Source organism: Poeciliopsis prolifica, unplaced genomic scaffold (assembly GCF_027474105.1).
Source record: "Poeciliopsis prolifica strain line A6 unplaced genomic scaffold, Auburn_PproV2 SCAFFOLD018, whole genome shotgun sequence".
NCBI lineage: Eukaryota > Metazoa > Chordata > Actinopteri > Cyprinodontiformes > Poeciliidae > Poeciliopsis > Poeciliopsis prolifica.
In genome coordinates, this window is record NW_026562393.1 from 9,669,169 (window position 1) to 9,685,265 (window position 16,097).

The 16,097-nt window shown below is 40.5% G+C and overlaps 2 protein-coding genes across 2 annotated transcripts; both read left to right on the forward strand.

Moving 5' to 3' along the window:
- Window positions 1-9,973: 9,973 nt before the first annotated feature.
- crygmxl2 (crystallin, gamma MX, like 2) lies at window positions 9,974-11,996 on the forward strand. Its single transcript, XM_055043115.1, has 3 exons — window positions 9,974-10,092; window positions 10,630-10,872; window positions 11,668-11,996. The coding sequence occupies exons 1-3, from the start codon at window positions 10,084-10,086 to the stop codon at window positions 11,941-11,943; spliced, it is 528 nt and encodes a 175-aa protein (XP_054899090.1). The 5' UTR covers window positions 9,974-10,083; the 3' UTR covers window positions 11,944-11,996.
- Window positions 11,997-12,257: 261 nt separating this feature from the next.
- Window positions 12,258-14,768, forward strand: crygmx (crystallin, gamma MX). Its single transcript, XM_055043116.1, has 3 exons — window positions 12,258-12,345; window positions 13,808-14,050; window positions 14,138-14,768. Exons 1-3 carry the CDS (start codon window positions 12,337-12,339, stop codon window positions 14,411-14,413), a joined length of 528 nt encoding a protein of 175 aa, XP_054899091.1. The 5' UTR covers window positions 12,258-12,336; the 3' UTR covers window positions 14,414-14,768.
- The last annotated feature ends 1,329 nt before the right edge of the window (window positions 14,769-16,097 follow it).

The window sequence follows — 16,097 nt, forward strand, 5'->3', positions numbered from 1 at the left end:
ACTTTTCTGTTTGAACACAATGTAAATATTACCAAAACAAATAACTCCAACTGCATCCATTCCGGCTAAAATGCTTCAAACTCGAGCGTGACATCATTCCCAACTTCGACATGTGAGAAAAACTGAGCCAAACAAAGCAGCACAAAGTGGAATCAAATTAATAAAAAGGTGAGTTTTATGCAAACTATTGAGGTTGTATTTTTCAGATTTCATTAGCGTGACATAATGTTACTGTGATATGAAGGTTTAAAAGGGGATGCCAACAACCTTTCTCCGTCTGTGTATATAAAAATGCTTTTTTGTGTGTGTCATTTCCTATAATTTGCTGTTTATACAAACTGTTTCAGTGATGTCGTGTTGAGATGCTATGTGAGCAGTGAATCATGAACAGTAGGGAACAAAGCTGGGGGAAAATATCAACTTCCTGCCCGCGTTTCTCCACCTCAAGATTAATCTAATTTGGTCTTTATTGAGAGATGGAAAACAGCAGTTTTGTTTTATTTATGTATGTTTTCTTTCCCTTTTTTCCCCTCCCTGCTCCCTTCCTTTGTTGCTTCTCCTCGGCTCCCTCTGACAAAAGACAGCCAGGCTGCCAAGCCCGGTGTTGCTCTGGGACGGAGCTGTCAATCACTCCTGACGGCACCCTGACAACATGTACGTTAAAATTTCAAACGGGACTCAAAGGCGGCGCGTGACAGCCGAGCCTTTGAAAGTGGCTGTAGCGCTCGGCGACAGCCAGAGGAGCGCGGATGGAAAACAAACTAGAAAACAACAGTGCGGAGGGAGAAAAGGAAAGAAAGTCTGATGCACAGAGAGGGGGAAAAATAATAAAAGTTAAAAGCAAAACAGAGAGGAATGTGGGTCTTGATATGATGGAAACTGGCATTAGTTTCTCCCTTAGTGGATCATTGTTTTTTAATTTGGTTGAAATCCCTCCTGACAGACGCGCTCGGTCTTCCGGGGGCCCATCCGGGGACGGCAGCACCTCAGAGGGCCTCGCTCACATCTACCAGGCCACCCTTATGCATCTCGCTACCACATCCCCCAACAGAAAACAACTGTGCACCATTCTTAGCATACCTGATTGAATCTTGAGCATCTCTTTATTGCTTCACAATTGATTCCCAGTAGAAATGGAAAGCAGACGGCATGAATCCAACATGTTCTGCCTTAAATATCATGAAAGAAAACGGACAGCTCCATTTAGATTCCTACACTGCAAGCCTGAAAACAAACATATGCCATATGAGCACAATGTGCACACATTAGCGAATAGATCAGAGCACCGGCACCTTTTCAACAAGGCTAAACAAGCAGCCCTGCACAAAGGCCCAGGCTGTGCCAGACCTTGTGGTGGAACTACCATCTCTGCAGTCCTGCATTTCTGCTCCAATCATTCAGTCGGCATCTACATAAACAGTTCAAAAACACACTCTCTGGATTTGAAACTGCTACAAAGCCACCAGATTATTGTCTGTCTGTTACTTTGTTCGACCATGCCGGCTGTGTGTGTACTTGCCGAAGTTTGTTTGAAACAAGCTCTCCTAAAAACAACTCTGACACCACAGCATGCGCCCGCAGCTCCACTGCGTTGTGGACGAGCATCATGAGAGCTGCTGCTGGGCCACAGGTCGTGTCAGCCTGTTAGCGATTTGTTTTTTTCTTTTTCTTTTCCCCCCCAACTCCTCCCTGTGGTAAAGCTTTGTCGAACCGCTGATAGGCGTCAGAACAAACAGGAGATGTGGCAGTGGCACACAAAGAGGCTGAGCCGCGTGAAATCGTGCCATTGTATGGCTCGTGTCTACATACATAAGAGTCCGAGCTCAACGTCCAAACATATGCAAGCAAGCAGACGAGCTGCTGAGAGCTTTAACAGTTGTGGAAAGAAGTTGAAACAGAAACCCTGCAGACAGAAAATGCTCTGGCTTCTAGTGCCCTCTAGTGCACGGAGCTGACTGGGAAACCGACTGAGGTTTTTAGTTTCAACTGGTCAGAAACTGAAATGCTCCTGTGTGACTTTACTTCTGTATTCAGTTATTTTTTTACTATTATTATTAGTTTGTTTTTTTGTGTCTTTCAACAATCATGCCACATTTTTATTTGCTTTCATCATTTTTTTTTTTTCAAATAGACCAAATGATGCCGACATTTTCACAAACTGAATTTAAACATTGTTGGAAAATACACCTATATTTAATTTGTACTTTATTTTACAACTTTATTGTCTACTGTTAATTTTTACATATTTTCTGTCTTTTAGTTCACAGACAGTGGTTTTTATTCTCACGTCTTTTGTATTCGTGATATTTTTAAAAGTGCTTTTTACATTAAATTGCTATGGGATGATGTGGTACTACTGGATGAGTTTTATATTGGCTCATCACCCAGGGCGTCATTCCGCATGAGAGCAGCACAAGCGCCTGGAAAAGAAGCCTGAGCTGTATTTAATCACCTATAGGTTCAAATAAAAAAAAAAATAAACACTGGTCAAACCCGACATGTAGGTTTCCACACTGAATTTGTCAGTCTACACAATATTTTCACTGCTTTGAGACATAAATAATATATTCAACTGAGTGTGAAAGTGATAATTAAACCAGCTAAACCAGGTGCAACACATATGCATATTTATATAATTAATGTCACATAAATTTAAGTGCAAATTTCATTAACGTGTTTGAAGAATTGCTGAGTACCTAATTGTAAAAATCATAATTGTTCCTCCACATTCTGCCACATGGAATTAAATCTACATGAAACTTAAAACTGGAAAGCTAAAATATGATTTTAGTTCTGTTAGTTTTTTTGTTGTCTTTAGTTTACCTTGCTTATTATGTATTTGTCCTTATTGCTTTTAAATTTGAAATAAAACCTGCCTCTATGGTGTAAATATGATTTTAAAATCAACAGTTTTTGTTTAATTTCAATGATAATAAAGCTATGAAAATACATACATCTTAGTGTCACTTTCACACTTCAGACTAGTTATTTGGGAAACATTGAAAGCGCCCTGTGCTGGTGCAGTTTAACATATTTAGGTCGAGTGGAGTTTGTGGCTCTGAGCAGCAGCTGGGTCCTCAGGTGCGAGGACCTCAATGTGGTCCTGATTCACTTTAATAAAGAAGGCTTTTTGTAAAACCCCTTCATATACTTTTTGTGCATGCATGATGGAAGCAGCAGAGGTGGGATTTGAGAGGCACCTCAAAGCTCTGATTATCCTGAGTGTCCCTGCCCAATAATGTTACCTGCTGGGACAGCAGCACTGCTCCTCTAAATAAATTGCAAGTGGCCTTGGGCAATGAGAGGAACCTTCCTTTGATCTGCCTGACTGCCAACGAGAAAAATGTGCAGGCAGTCAATCAAGCGCTTAAGGCTTCGCAACAATGGAGCAGAACTTGGTTTATTATTTAATTTTTAAATTGATGCGTTTCATTATCACAAGGTGTCTACTTGGTGGGGTGGCAGGGGCCGCGGAGGGAAGGGGAGCGACATGATCAATAATTGATATGCGGTGTGAAAGAGCTGATTTGCCGCCTCTCCTCTGGTGCACTTGTCACTAGCTGTTGTCAGAACACATTTGCTTTGATGACAAATTTGAAGAAGTGAACAACAGCATCAGATCTTATTATGAATTTAGGGAGCGGGTGAAAGGCAGGGGCCTCTTCTCGCAGCGGCTCTGTTTGTTCGGGAGGGCGCTCTGGAGGAATGACTACCGAGCGCTGGGGGTGAGTTACAGTCTTGTAAGCGCGGAGATGAGAGGAGGGGGTTGAACTTTTTTGTCATGTGTCAGTAAACAGCGTGACTTGTTTGAAAGGCACCTGGATTACAGGGTGAAAAAGTTGCTCTTTAAACCTTTAAAGCTTCGGGGTGTGGGAGATACGCCACGTCAAAACAGAGCGTGGAGATGAGGAGTGAGAGCAGCTGAAAGCCATCACTCCCCACCACCACCACCAGCCTGCTGAGAGAAGAAGAAGTTGTCCTGCTTTTTTAACAGAGTTTGGGTCACGCTGCATGGTGGAGAATTTGAAATAGATTCAGAGCAGTAGAAAAAAAAAAGTGTTGGACGGCTCCAAACTGTGCAAAATGTCCTAATATGACATAGTTAGCGTAATCTTATATTTATAAATATAGTAGGAAAATATTAAATTTCTGTTTTGAGTCTCTTAAGAATAACAATATTATTCCAAATGATAGAAAAATAAGGGTTGTTTAGATTTGCTTAAATCATTTTTCTTCAAAGTTAAAACTTGACAAAGATTTCCTTAATATTTGGTGTAATTACCTGTTTTATTGCACAACATGGATCAAGCATTCCCCAGCTGAAATTTTGGCCCATTTCTCCTGACAGAAATGCTTTCAGTGCCACGTTGCTCACACCCCTCAATTTGTCTTTGGTATAAAAATAAGGATTTTGTTGAGGCCCCTCCATTTTATTTTGTTGTGATTAAATCAACTTTAATCTTGGGATCAGGGTCTTCATTGTTGACATCTTGAGATGCTGCTTAAACATTTCCACAGTGATCTCTTTACTCATGGTGTCATCTAGTTTCCGAAGTGCACCAGTCCCTCCTGCAGCATGATTCCACTTTTCCTGTAAGTCCCTCTATTTCTGCTCAACATAATGGACAAATATTTATGTGTTTTAGTTTCATCGGCTCACAGGACATAAAGGTCTTTTGCTTTTATCTGGTGTTTTATGTTGCTTTAAGAGTAACAGCTTCTTCCTATGAGAACAGCTTTCCAGCTCATGCTGGTACAACAAATACGGAAACCTTTTCGCTTTTGTTCTAGGATTGACGCAAATATTTCAAACCAAAACATGTTCATAACTGTTTGAAATTAAAAATTAGTTGTGTCTGATTCACAGTTAGATTGTATAGTGTATGTAAATATCTTGTTTCAGATTAAGGCCCCATTGGTCTCTTCAATTTGAGTGATTTAAGCAATTAAAAAGTTGAAAATTGAAGCATGTATATGTATTTAGTCTTTACTGCTTTACTTTAAATAAAATCCACCTAATCTATTTATAAAATGTGACTGAAGTAATGATAAAATTCACTTTATTGAATAGGTAATATTATATATTTTCCAGGCACATCTAGTGCCATTTTACAGCACAATCAAATAACAATGTCAACTTCAGCTGCTATAAAAATGCTGTATGTATCGAGCATAACTTAAAAGAAATTTGATGCCTTAAAATTGGGTCTCTGTCTCTTTAAGAAGCTCCTGCTCTTTCAGTTCGTCATCAAAAAAATGGTTTTCCAGTATGCCGTTTACAATTATTATAGGGAGTGTTGTGCTGGGAAGTAGTTTGTATGATAAGCCCCTTTTAATTGAATAAAATTAATTTGTAACAAGGTGTAATGTAACCGCAACCGTTGCTACGATGAATCCTTAATTGGCAATAACAGTTTCAGGATTAAGAAGCGAACAAACAAGCTTATTTTGACTGTTGCCATTAAACTAGAGACACCAGTCGAAATATTTCAGATTTCAGAGAAAAGCAGCGAAATATCCCTTTAATTTAGCCCTTAAACATCACAAAAATAAATACTTTCATCACTTGTCTGAGGAGACAAACATGGCAAGAGAATAAATAGCATGATGATGAGTGTCGGACTGCAGGGCAAATCTCAAACACTGAACAAGCAGTTTAGCAACATAAAACTAATTTGGGGTGTAGATTTCCTTCTTTCTTTCTTTCTTTCTTTCTTTCTTTCTTTGTTTTTCTCCAATTCTTGTGCCACTGTGCTGTTTTAAAGAATGTTTAAAGAACATAACCTATTATGAGAAAGAAAAGTAAATGTGATGGTTGAGGTATTTTACAACAATATGTCTTTCAAAAATAAGATATACTTAAAATAATTACAGATTGTACTTTCTGTAAATACTTCTTTAATGACATGGTCTGTACTTTGTTTAAATATTTTCTCATGGCATGCCCTGAGTGCAAATTTAACAAAACTTTTAAAATAAACCCAGATGAGAAACTGTAAGAGAGAGTGAGAAGAAGAAGAAAAACAAAACAAAATACATCAACAATTCAACATAATTGACAGCTGCATCCATTTGCTCCGTCCAATCCCTCCGTCTCCACTCTGTTCTTCCAACACCATTTCCTCTTTTAATTACCCCCTCACAAAAAAAAAAAAAAAAAAGATGGAGCACATCAGACGCATCGCGGTAAATCCCGGGCCTGGCACGGCCTCATAGTGGCTCCCGCGTCTGGCAGTCCCGATAGAGCCCGCACGCTGGCAGCGACAAGAGAAGTAGAGGGTCGCCTGGAGATTTTCTGACGGGAAGAATTGAGAGGATGATCTCTCGGCGAAACAGAGAGGTCCTCATTCTCCTCCCGGCGTGGGAGGTTTTTTTTTTTTTTTTTTGGCAAAGCACTTTCTCATCATACCACATTTTCAGCTACCAGATTAGCCGGCTCTCAGGAGCAAAACTCACACACAGACTCCCTTGTTTACACCTCAGTACCATAATGTTTTTTGTAATGACTGTTCTGTAAAAGGGCACGTTGCAGGCACTGCAATCGCAGCTGCTCTCCTATCTCCTTGCACAACATTTTAGAGGTGAGACCTATTGTATATAGCTGGGACAGAGAAAGCATGATTTAGATTAAGGGAATGGGAAGTCTTTCATATTGAAAGAAGTCTCCTCTGACCTGAAATGTGGTTTTTACTGAGTGAATTCCACATTCTAATTACATATCATCCGGCCCAATGGATTTTTCTTTGGCAGGCTGGATGTTTCCACTCTGATTGCTTTTTGTCAAAGTTTCTCCTCTCTCCGTGGGGCGCACATCAATCACCGGCAGCCATTCCGCAGGCTAACCGTGGCATCATCTCCCACGCGATTACACCCAATTCACATCGAGCTCCTCGGACACAGTGGAGCTACAAATAGCCTATTGCTCTGGTTCCCCCCTTACCCTTTTCTCTCTCTTCCATCATCCTGAGATGAAGAGTGGAAAGCTCCCGCAGCGGGTGGCTTTCTTCTCCTCCTGAGGGGAACTGAGAAAGCAGGCGAGGGCCTCTGTGATGTCAGTTTCCCTTCAGGGTGGGGAGGAGACGTCTTGCAGCGCAGCTAAAGACGATCGCTTGAGATCCAGAGAAACAAGGCTCCCCTTTCCCCTGGAAGCTGCAGGAGCATAGTGGGAGTCAGGGTGAGCTGACGCTCCTCCATGATGCAAATTACAACGACAGTGGTAAATGTGGCAATCGGTTCCTCTTGAGCGAACTTTTAATTTATTTTTTTTTCCCTCTGTGAAAATGTTAAAGGTCAGGAGAGTTCAGCTTTCAGAGGAAAAAGCTTCAACTGAAAGTACCAGAGTTCAGGGTGGCCCAAAGTTAACTAAGGCCCTAAGCAGAAACTTCATCTTGGCTTACTTTTAAAAGCAGGATAAACTTAAAAACAATAAATCCCTGAATAAACTGTTTATCATCAGTCATTCTTGATTGTTCATTTAAAAAATTTAGCACCTAGTGTAAAATATGTTGCCAGGGCAAAGTCAGTGGCAAGCTTTAAGGTATTCTGAGAAAATCATTAGTGGAATAACAACAATAATAAAAATTATGTGTCATGATCTGTGCGGTGAGAGATGCAACGCCAGTACCAACTGGTATTGAAACGAACAGAGAGACAATCTTGACAGAATGACGCCGGAACAAAACAAAGACCCAACAGAGACGCTGAGACACAGGTGAGGTTAAATACACGGAGGGCAATCAAGGAAATGAGACACACCAGGGAACAATCAAGGGAAGGACGCGACAGAAAAACACGGATCCTGAAATTAAGTTAATTTGAAAGAATGCATCAGAATAATACAGCATTTTCTATTACAAATAAAGCTCATTCAAGTTTTTTGTTGTGAGGAGAAACCAATATTGGATCAGAAATTCTTGTCTCATCACTTTGCAGATTGTTTTAACTCAAGGTTTTTCTGTCTAGGGTTAGAGTTAGGGTTGAGGCAGAGTCTGAAAGCCCTCGGCCTTAAATTAAATAACAGCGGAAATGAGAAGATTTAAGTGATTTTTCCAGTCCCCTTTTTCTTTTTTATTATTTAAGCTTAACTGGACTTCATGGCAGAGTACAGCTCCAGGCTCCAGTCTCATGCTTGGATTCAGTTGGAATCATCAAAATGAATGACTCTCCTGCGTCTGGAATCTACGGAAGTGGTAACACTCATTACACGGCATTGTGACCACCGACAGTAAAACAAAAATAGAGGATTTAGTTCATTTTTTTGCCCAGACTACAGTTCACAGATCCTCAAATTTGGAGTTAGAGGTTCCACCAGTTAATTGTGGATTTCGTCAATGGAACTCCATAACAGAACAAACTCTTACCACTGCTGTCACCATCATGTCTGAAAAGCATTTTGGGAAGCTGAAATCAAGGCAAAATGTCTTTGGCTGGCATTTGTAATGCAGCCAATCCTAGAGCGGGATTCCTATTGTTAAAAGCAGCGTTAAAGAAGAATGAGGAAGTTAGTTTCTGCTATTATGTCAAGACAGTTTACTCTAGTTATGCATACTATTTAGTGTTTCAACTATTAAAGTGGGTATTTATCTGGATTTTTAGGGCTCTTTGGATGCCCTAAGTATCAGATTATTTCACTCATCCATCGGACTGACTGTCAGAGCATCGAACAAGCTCAACGTTTTTGCGGTACTGTTTCCCTCTTGTGAGTTGTATTTCACATTTGATAAAGATGAAGAAAATCCTTAATTTATGAACATATAAAAAATGTAAATATTTGTTCTTAATAGATTCTGATGGAACATTTCATTCCAAAGTAAACCTTTGCTCCAAAAACTCGCAAAACAAAACAAAACATCCCATTTGATCATCTACTACAATTACGTTGCACGGCGTGATGAAAGGAAATCAATGAACTACTTATGTCACAAGAAAAGAGCAGCACTTCATACATGAAACCGGCTGAAGCCATATGGGAGTTTGGGGAGGATCAGTGATCAAAAGAACATGAAGCTCATCAACACTGTTTCTCGACATTTAAGCAGTGTCATATGGCTTTGGAAGTAAAGCCAGGATAGCTGTGGTTTTACCCAGGAACATAATGGTTGTGTTTGTTTTTATATGCTGTGAAAAGCCAGTAAAGTGTAGATGGGGCCGGTGGGGGTGTGCGCAGGGTCTTTATCATGATGAAAGGCTAAAAGATGGGACTGACCTTTCTGGCACCAGCTGGGCTTTGGGACCACAATGCACGGCGGCAACTCTTTCTGGCACTTTCCCCCTTCAGCTCTAGGCTTCACTTACAAGCCAAACACTCAAGTCCAAACATCTATCATTTTGCACAAAGACTCAAACACACTGATGCCCCGAACACCCTCCTTTTTTATATCACAGAGGCGCTCACACACCACAAAGTTCTGTATATCTGCAAACAGACCAGTCCCGTCTGGCATCACAGTGCAACTGCAGGCTATGGAAGCAGAAAAGCGAGAGTGGATCACTGCAGATTACATCAACGCAGAACTTCACTCGGCCCAAAGTATCATCACCACTTTCCTTCAACAGAAGCTAAGCAACAGTAAGCCTTTCATCCAGAACACTCCAGTAAACTGCCTCTTTGTAGTCATTTAAAGCTGTAAACATGTACAGTTTCCCATCTAAGAAAAACTTGAAGCAAAAAATCAGACCGAGTTTGGTGAGTGGGCCTCAAAAAATGACCTGTACACCTCAAATGCTTTGTTTCTAGGGGGCCACATAACCAAAGCGCTTTGTGTGACATTTCAAAAGGAAGCATCACACGGTGGAACAAGGATCATGCAAGCACAGAATAACACTTGTATGCTGTTCATTTTTTTGTTTTTCTTTTTGACGACAGCGTGGGGGGGGTGGTTGCCAATTCTATAGGTAAACTCTAGCAGACAGGAGGAAAGTTAACCCTGGGCTCACACACAAAGGAAACAGTGGTCAACATCTGAAAAGGTAAAGAGTAGTCGTCCCTGACGCATCAAAGGCCTCCTGGCCAGCAGGAGAGTATAAAAGGTCCTGTAGGTGAGCGCAGGGCTACGGTGCGAAAACATCCACAGCCCTGCAGCCATGGGAAAGGTATGAGCTCCTCGTGCAGCAAGGAACCAGCCAGGGCAAAAGAGCAGAAAAGGAAAAACGTATTCTGTGTTGGAGTAACGGGAACAAAAAAAGGGAGAAAAGTTACAAACTACATGGTTCCAATCATATTTTTTCTCCTTTGCCATTTTGTACTTTTACAATTTTTAGTTTTATCTGATTTCTTCAGCTGTAAAAAGTTGTAGTCTGGCAACAATGGAAACTAGTTCAGAATTTTAAAAAAATGCAATTAAGTTTAATTATGAGTGAAGTTTGAGAATTTTTCTGATTTCCTTTCATGAAAATTGTTAAAAAATACTCAACAACTTAAAATGCACTGATATGCAAAATTCAGGAAGGTTAGGTATGAAGTAGGAATTTAAATATGTTTTTCCAGGTAGTAAAAAACTGACCTAAAAATTCAGACTGAATGAATATACACAGAATAAACAACTTTTCACCCATCAAGCAATAAAATGTCAGTTCAAATGGGCAGCACTGTATAAATGTGAGTTAAAATGCTTGCCTTCCTCCCTTTAGATTGTGTTTTACGAGGGCCGAAACTACATGGGCCGCCACTGGGAGTGCAGCAGTGACTGCATGGACACCTTCCGGCACTTCAACTGCTGCAACTCCATGCGTGTCAGCGGCGGCTACTGGGTGGCCTACGAGAAGCCTCACTACATGGGCTACCAGTACATCCTCGGCCCCGGTGACTACCCGGATCACCACTCCTGGATGGGCTACAACAGCTGCATCCGCTCCTGCCAGATGTTCCCCCCTGTAAGTTTATCAGACAGACGGATCAGTGGCACCTTGCACATAAAAAAGCTGCTTTAAAACATGTCACTCACTAACACAGGTCATAGTTTAAAAGGTTTCTGCTTAGGTATTGTAAGAACAGGATGTGCTCTAACCCCCTAAATCAGGGCTGTCAAGCTCATTTTCATTTTGGGCCAAATCAAGCTCATGGATGCTCTTAAAGGGCCGATTGTGCCAGAATGCATCAATAAAACCAGTTCACAAACTGTTCAAATATCAACAAATTCTTAAAATTAAATATTCTTTAACATCGTTTCAGTCCCTCCAGGATTTCATGATTCTTTTTGTGATTTTTTGCAATAAAATTCAAAGTATTTGTGGTACTAATTTGACGGTAAATGCGACATTTTATTATTTGATGTACAGATCATGGAGTATAATCTGACATCAATCAAGGCTGAGGCAGCTGTTTAGTACAATTTAAAAAGTTTTTAATCATTTTTGAGAAAAATCTGCAATAAACTCCCAGTTACAAGCACAATCAGTTGATTTTGCGTGAATCTCCATAATAATTCTCAGGGAACTGGAGGAACTGATTGGAACAAGCAGATAAAAATGGCATTGATTTGATTGGTAACATAATATTTAAGCACACTTAATGTTCAGTCTAGAACCTAGAGGGCCAAATAAAAAGCTATGGCGGATAGATTTCAGTTTGACTCGTGTGCCCTAACGGTAGATTTGTAAATGTTCTTCCACGGATGCATCAATATTGAAACAGCATGATAATCAAACTCTAATGTGTTTCATTTGCAGTATAGAGGATCCTACAGGATGAGGCTCTACAACAGGCCCGAGATGATGGGGCACATGATGGAGTTCATGGATGACTGCCCCAACGTGTACGACCGCTTCCATTACCGAGACATCTACTCCTGCAACGTCATGGAGGGCTACTGGATCTTCTACGAGCATCCCAACTATAGAGGACGGCAGTACTTCATGCGCCCAGGAATGTACAGGTCCTGCGGGGACTGGGGCGGCTTCAGCCCCATGATTGGCTCTTTCAGGAGGATGAGGACTAACATGTAAAACTCCACCTATGCAATCATCAAGTGAACAATAAACATGTAACTCTAAAACAATGGGTTTTCTTTTGGTGGTATTATTTAAAGAAGTCTATGCAATTACAAAATCATGCATTTCTGGCATTCATGCAGATCCTGCAACTCTTACTGAGGGCCTCAGGGGAAAAAACGCAGTTGTACAGTATTTTTCTATAGACGGGCAGAGCTTTGACAGAGACAAAGCAGCTGCTGCAGCTTACCATTCCGATAGTGTCCTACCTTGTATAGAGCGTACTGTGCTGACAGGACAAAGCTTTGTGTCAAGCTCACAAAGGCCTGATCCCAGCAGGATCTATAAAGAGGCCTGGTCAGAAGCTTTGCACTCGATCTGGTCTGAACTTAACTGAACAAAGTCACAATGGGCAAGGTAAGCTTGAGTTTTTAAGTTTGACAGAGTTACTGAAATACAAATACTTGATTTGTAGATTAGAGTAATCACAAGCGAAATTAAATTGAGGATATATAGCGATCAATACGTTTGGAATAGGAAAAGCTGCAATGTCAATACATAAAGTAAAATAATTCAAATTAAAATGCAAAAACAAATAGAAAAATATTTGTTTCTACTCTTGAGGATTGTATTAAATATAACTTTCTTATTTTAAATTCAGAATCAGACTTTTATTCTCCATTTAACTGGATTTTTAATTTTTTATTCAACTTTACTTCAGGCACTTCATGTACTAATTTTTATTCACCTGCCAAGTTTTTCAAAAATTTACGACTTACAGTCATAAAAAATAATTCAATAATTAACCTGAGTTTTCAAACCTGGCTCAGAATAAAACAGGTTTAAAAACCATTCAATGTAGAGACCCTCTCCACCTATTGCTGAAGGACATGACGAAAACCATTCTCTCTTTTTCACAAAGTACTGTCGAAGTAAACTTAGGATTTCATTGAAAAGATTAAATCAATTCAGTGAAATATCAGATTCTTTACAGGGAGTGATGTATTTGATTGATTATGAATGACAGGAAATGCAACCTTTTAATCTGCATGAATGACTTTAGTGGCGTCGCGTCGCATGGCGTCAAGTCAGTGTGACATTGTGTTGCAAATCAAGAACCCCTGATTGCTTTCATTGTACCCTTAATCACATGTTTTGCGGTCTGATGACTCTTGTCTTTCTCTTGAAAATATTGTAATACCTACCAAGTCTTGAAAACTTGATACCCCAACAAGATTAAATATTTACTTTTATCTTAAAATTGGGCTTCGAACCATAAAGTCAGACTTACACCAACCCTTCAGTTCTCCCTGTTGCATTGCACATGCCACACTTTTTCCTCACACTCCACTTTCCATTAATGCACTTAATACACTCTGTGAAGAGTCAGGGTTTTTTTTGGCATTGATTGTTTGTGGATGGTGTCATGACTAACTTCTAGTTCAGCAGTCTTTCCAATGTATTTCTGTATTTAGCAATATTTAGATTTACTGAGGAAGCCAAACTTTTGGTTTTCATTATAAATAAGGAGAAATGCATTGAGAGGCTCCTGTACTTTTAACTGTTAACACTCATTGGTTAGGACAGAACAGATCACTGCGGTTCAGCCAGGGGTCGATTATTCATTATTAGTGATCCTAAAAGTAGAAAACAAAAACCATGTCAGCGATAGGCACTGATGAGTTTAACCCTCTAGAATTTGCAGTTTCCAACACACATTTCATATGAAATTCTTCGTTGACTGTTTGTTGGTCTCGGAGCTCCAATCCAAGCCTCCTTCGGTTCTGCGATGCTAAATTTATTGGTATTTTATGAACCACCAGAGAGAACTTGGAGGATGGTGGTGATACTTTAATGACCGACTGTCTTTCGAATGCAGATTATCTTCTATGAAGACAGGAACTTCCAGGGCCGTAACTATGAGTGCAGCAGCGACTGCTCTGAGATGCAAAGCTTCTTTAGCCGCTGCAACTCCATAAAGGTCGACAGCGGCTGTTGGGTGGCCTACGAGAAGCCCAACTACTCTGGCTACCAGTACATGCTGCACAAGGGAGAGTATCCCGACTACCAACGTTGGGCCGGGTTCAACGACTGCATCCGCTCATGCCGTATGGTGCCTCCTGTGAGTTTTTGATAGCTACTCGAACCTGATAGCAGTAAAGTTTTCTCTAATCGTGCAGCACTGAAACTGTCACACTTTCCTCTGCAGTACAAGGGCAACTACAGGATGAAGATCTTTGAGCGTTCGGACTTTGCCGGACAAAATCTAGAGCTGGTGGAAGACTGCCCAGATCTCCACGAGCGCTTCCACACCCGTGACATCTCCTCTGTCAACGTCATGGAGGGCTACTGGATGCTGCACGAACACACCAACTACAGGGGGCGCCAGTACTTCTTGCGTCCAGGAGAGTACAGAAGGCACAGCGAGTGGGGAAGCACCAGCCCTACCTTCGGCTCTCTGAGACGTGTCACAGAGATCAACTGATTTATAGTTCATTTTTCTTTTTTTTACCCCCTCTGTCTCCCAGTCTTTAACCCTCATCCCTTTTGTTTCTCAGATGCCAGCTCTGTTGGAGCGCGGTCTCAGCTGTGTGGTCTCCAAACCTGCAAACAAACAGTTTAATGACGGAGATTTGATCTATCTGAAGTGGCCTTTTGGCTTTGCTTGGTCGCTTTGCATTGAAGTTGTTTTCCAACTCAGTGCTCATTCAAATCTCACACAGAATATTAATCTTTCTCGCTTTGGTTGTTCCATCGTGAAAAAGATTTTGCCCGCAGGTCCTGAACCTTCTATCCTACTGAAATCACAATAAATGAAAACTTGATGAAAATCAGCAAAAGGGACTTTTCAATTTTTCGTTCACCATCACAGCTGTCATTGTCAGATGATCTTCTCTTAAACTTTAAAAGCAAATGTGGATGCAAACATAAAGAGTAACCACTGAGGTCCTTGGAAGACCGAGAGCTTGCGATTGTCTATAGTGTCATTACACAAACACAGAGAGAAATTATCAAGGAAACAGAAGCTCATTCTTTGAAGTTTGCTCTTAAAGACAAAAAGAAGAGTATCTGAGGATGGGCATGTTGGAGTCTTTATGAGATCACATGCTAGAGTGAGAGCTCCGGGTCCATGAAAGTTGCCTGTGTTAGATCAACATCACAAGACCAGTGCCAACTCAAAGAGCCGGAGTCAAAGTGGCCTGTTATTAGCCCCAAGCATCAAGCTCTCTCAGAACAAAAAACAAAACCCCGTCCACATCCTCCACTCATGCATTTTTCATCACACCCAGATACTGAGCCCTTTCAGAAATAAATATCAATTATTGAAATTGTTAATTAGACGCCACGTAATTGGAGAAGATACACATGAATAAGTAACTTTGACCATTAATTATTGATTTAAAAAATTTGAAGCCCAGCAGGGAAAGCATTTGAGCGCCTTAAGATCAAGCTAAACAAGTAATATGAGTTTTGGCCTTGAGTAATGTTCAATTAAAGGAGTGCAGCGATTTGCTGATCGTGTTTTTTTTTTTTTTTTTTTACATCCTCGAACAACAATGCCCAGTGGACAGAAAAACGTCAACAGGGTTCAGGGGAACGGTTGTGCCGGGTTCTCGGGGCGTTGATGGTGAGAGATGACAGAGGATGTCCAGAGACGAATCTGTGAGGTTGTTTAAGCAGATGTGAGGCAGTGGTTTATGATATTAATTAAATTAGTTGACGAGGAATTTGACTGTAATTCACAAGGGCCCAGCGTAAAGACATTTAGTATAAATTGATTAATCTTAAGGGAGATTACAATAAGGATAAAGGAACTACAGTGTATGGACAGTTATTTATGTGTTCATGGATAAAAAAGAAAAATAACTAGATGGATTTTATGTGCCCTTGTCCTGTCTGATACCTTTAAAGATGTCAGGAAACATCTAATAGAATAGCTTAACTATATTTCCAATTAATCAGATTTAATGTTATTCATGGCAGGTGTAAATTTAAATCAGAAAGTTGCTCAACAATTCATTTGCAACAAACAAACGTTTCCATTTGGTTTCCTTCGTTACTTTTTCTTTGGTTGTCTGGTGAGTTGTCCATTTGGAAAAGTTTTGAAATCACTGCACAAGTTTTACGTCCATCCTACATATTACCTGCTGATTTTCATGTTATACAAT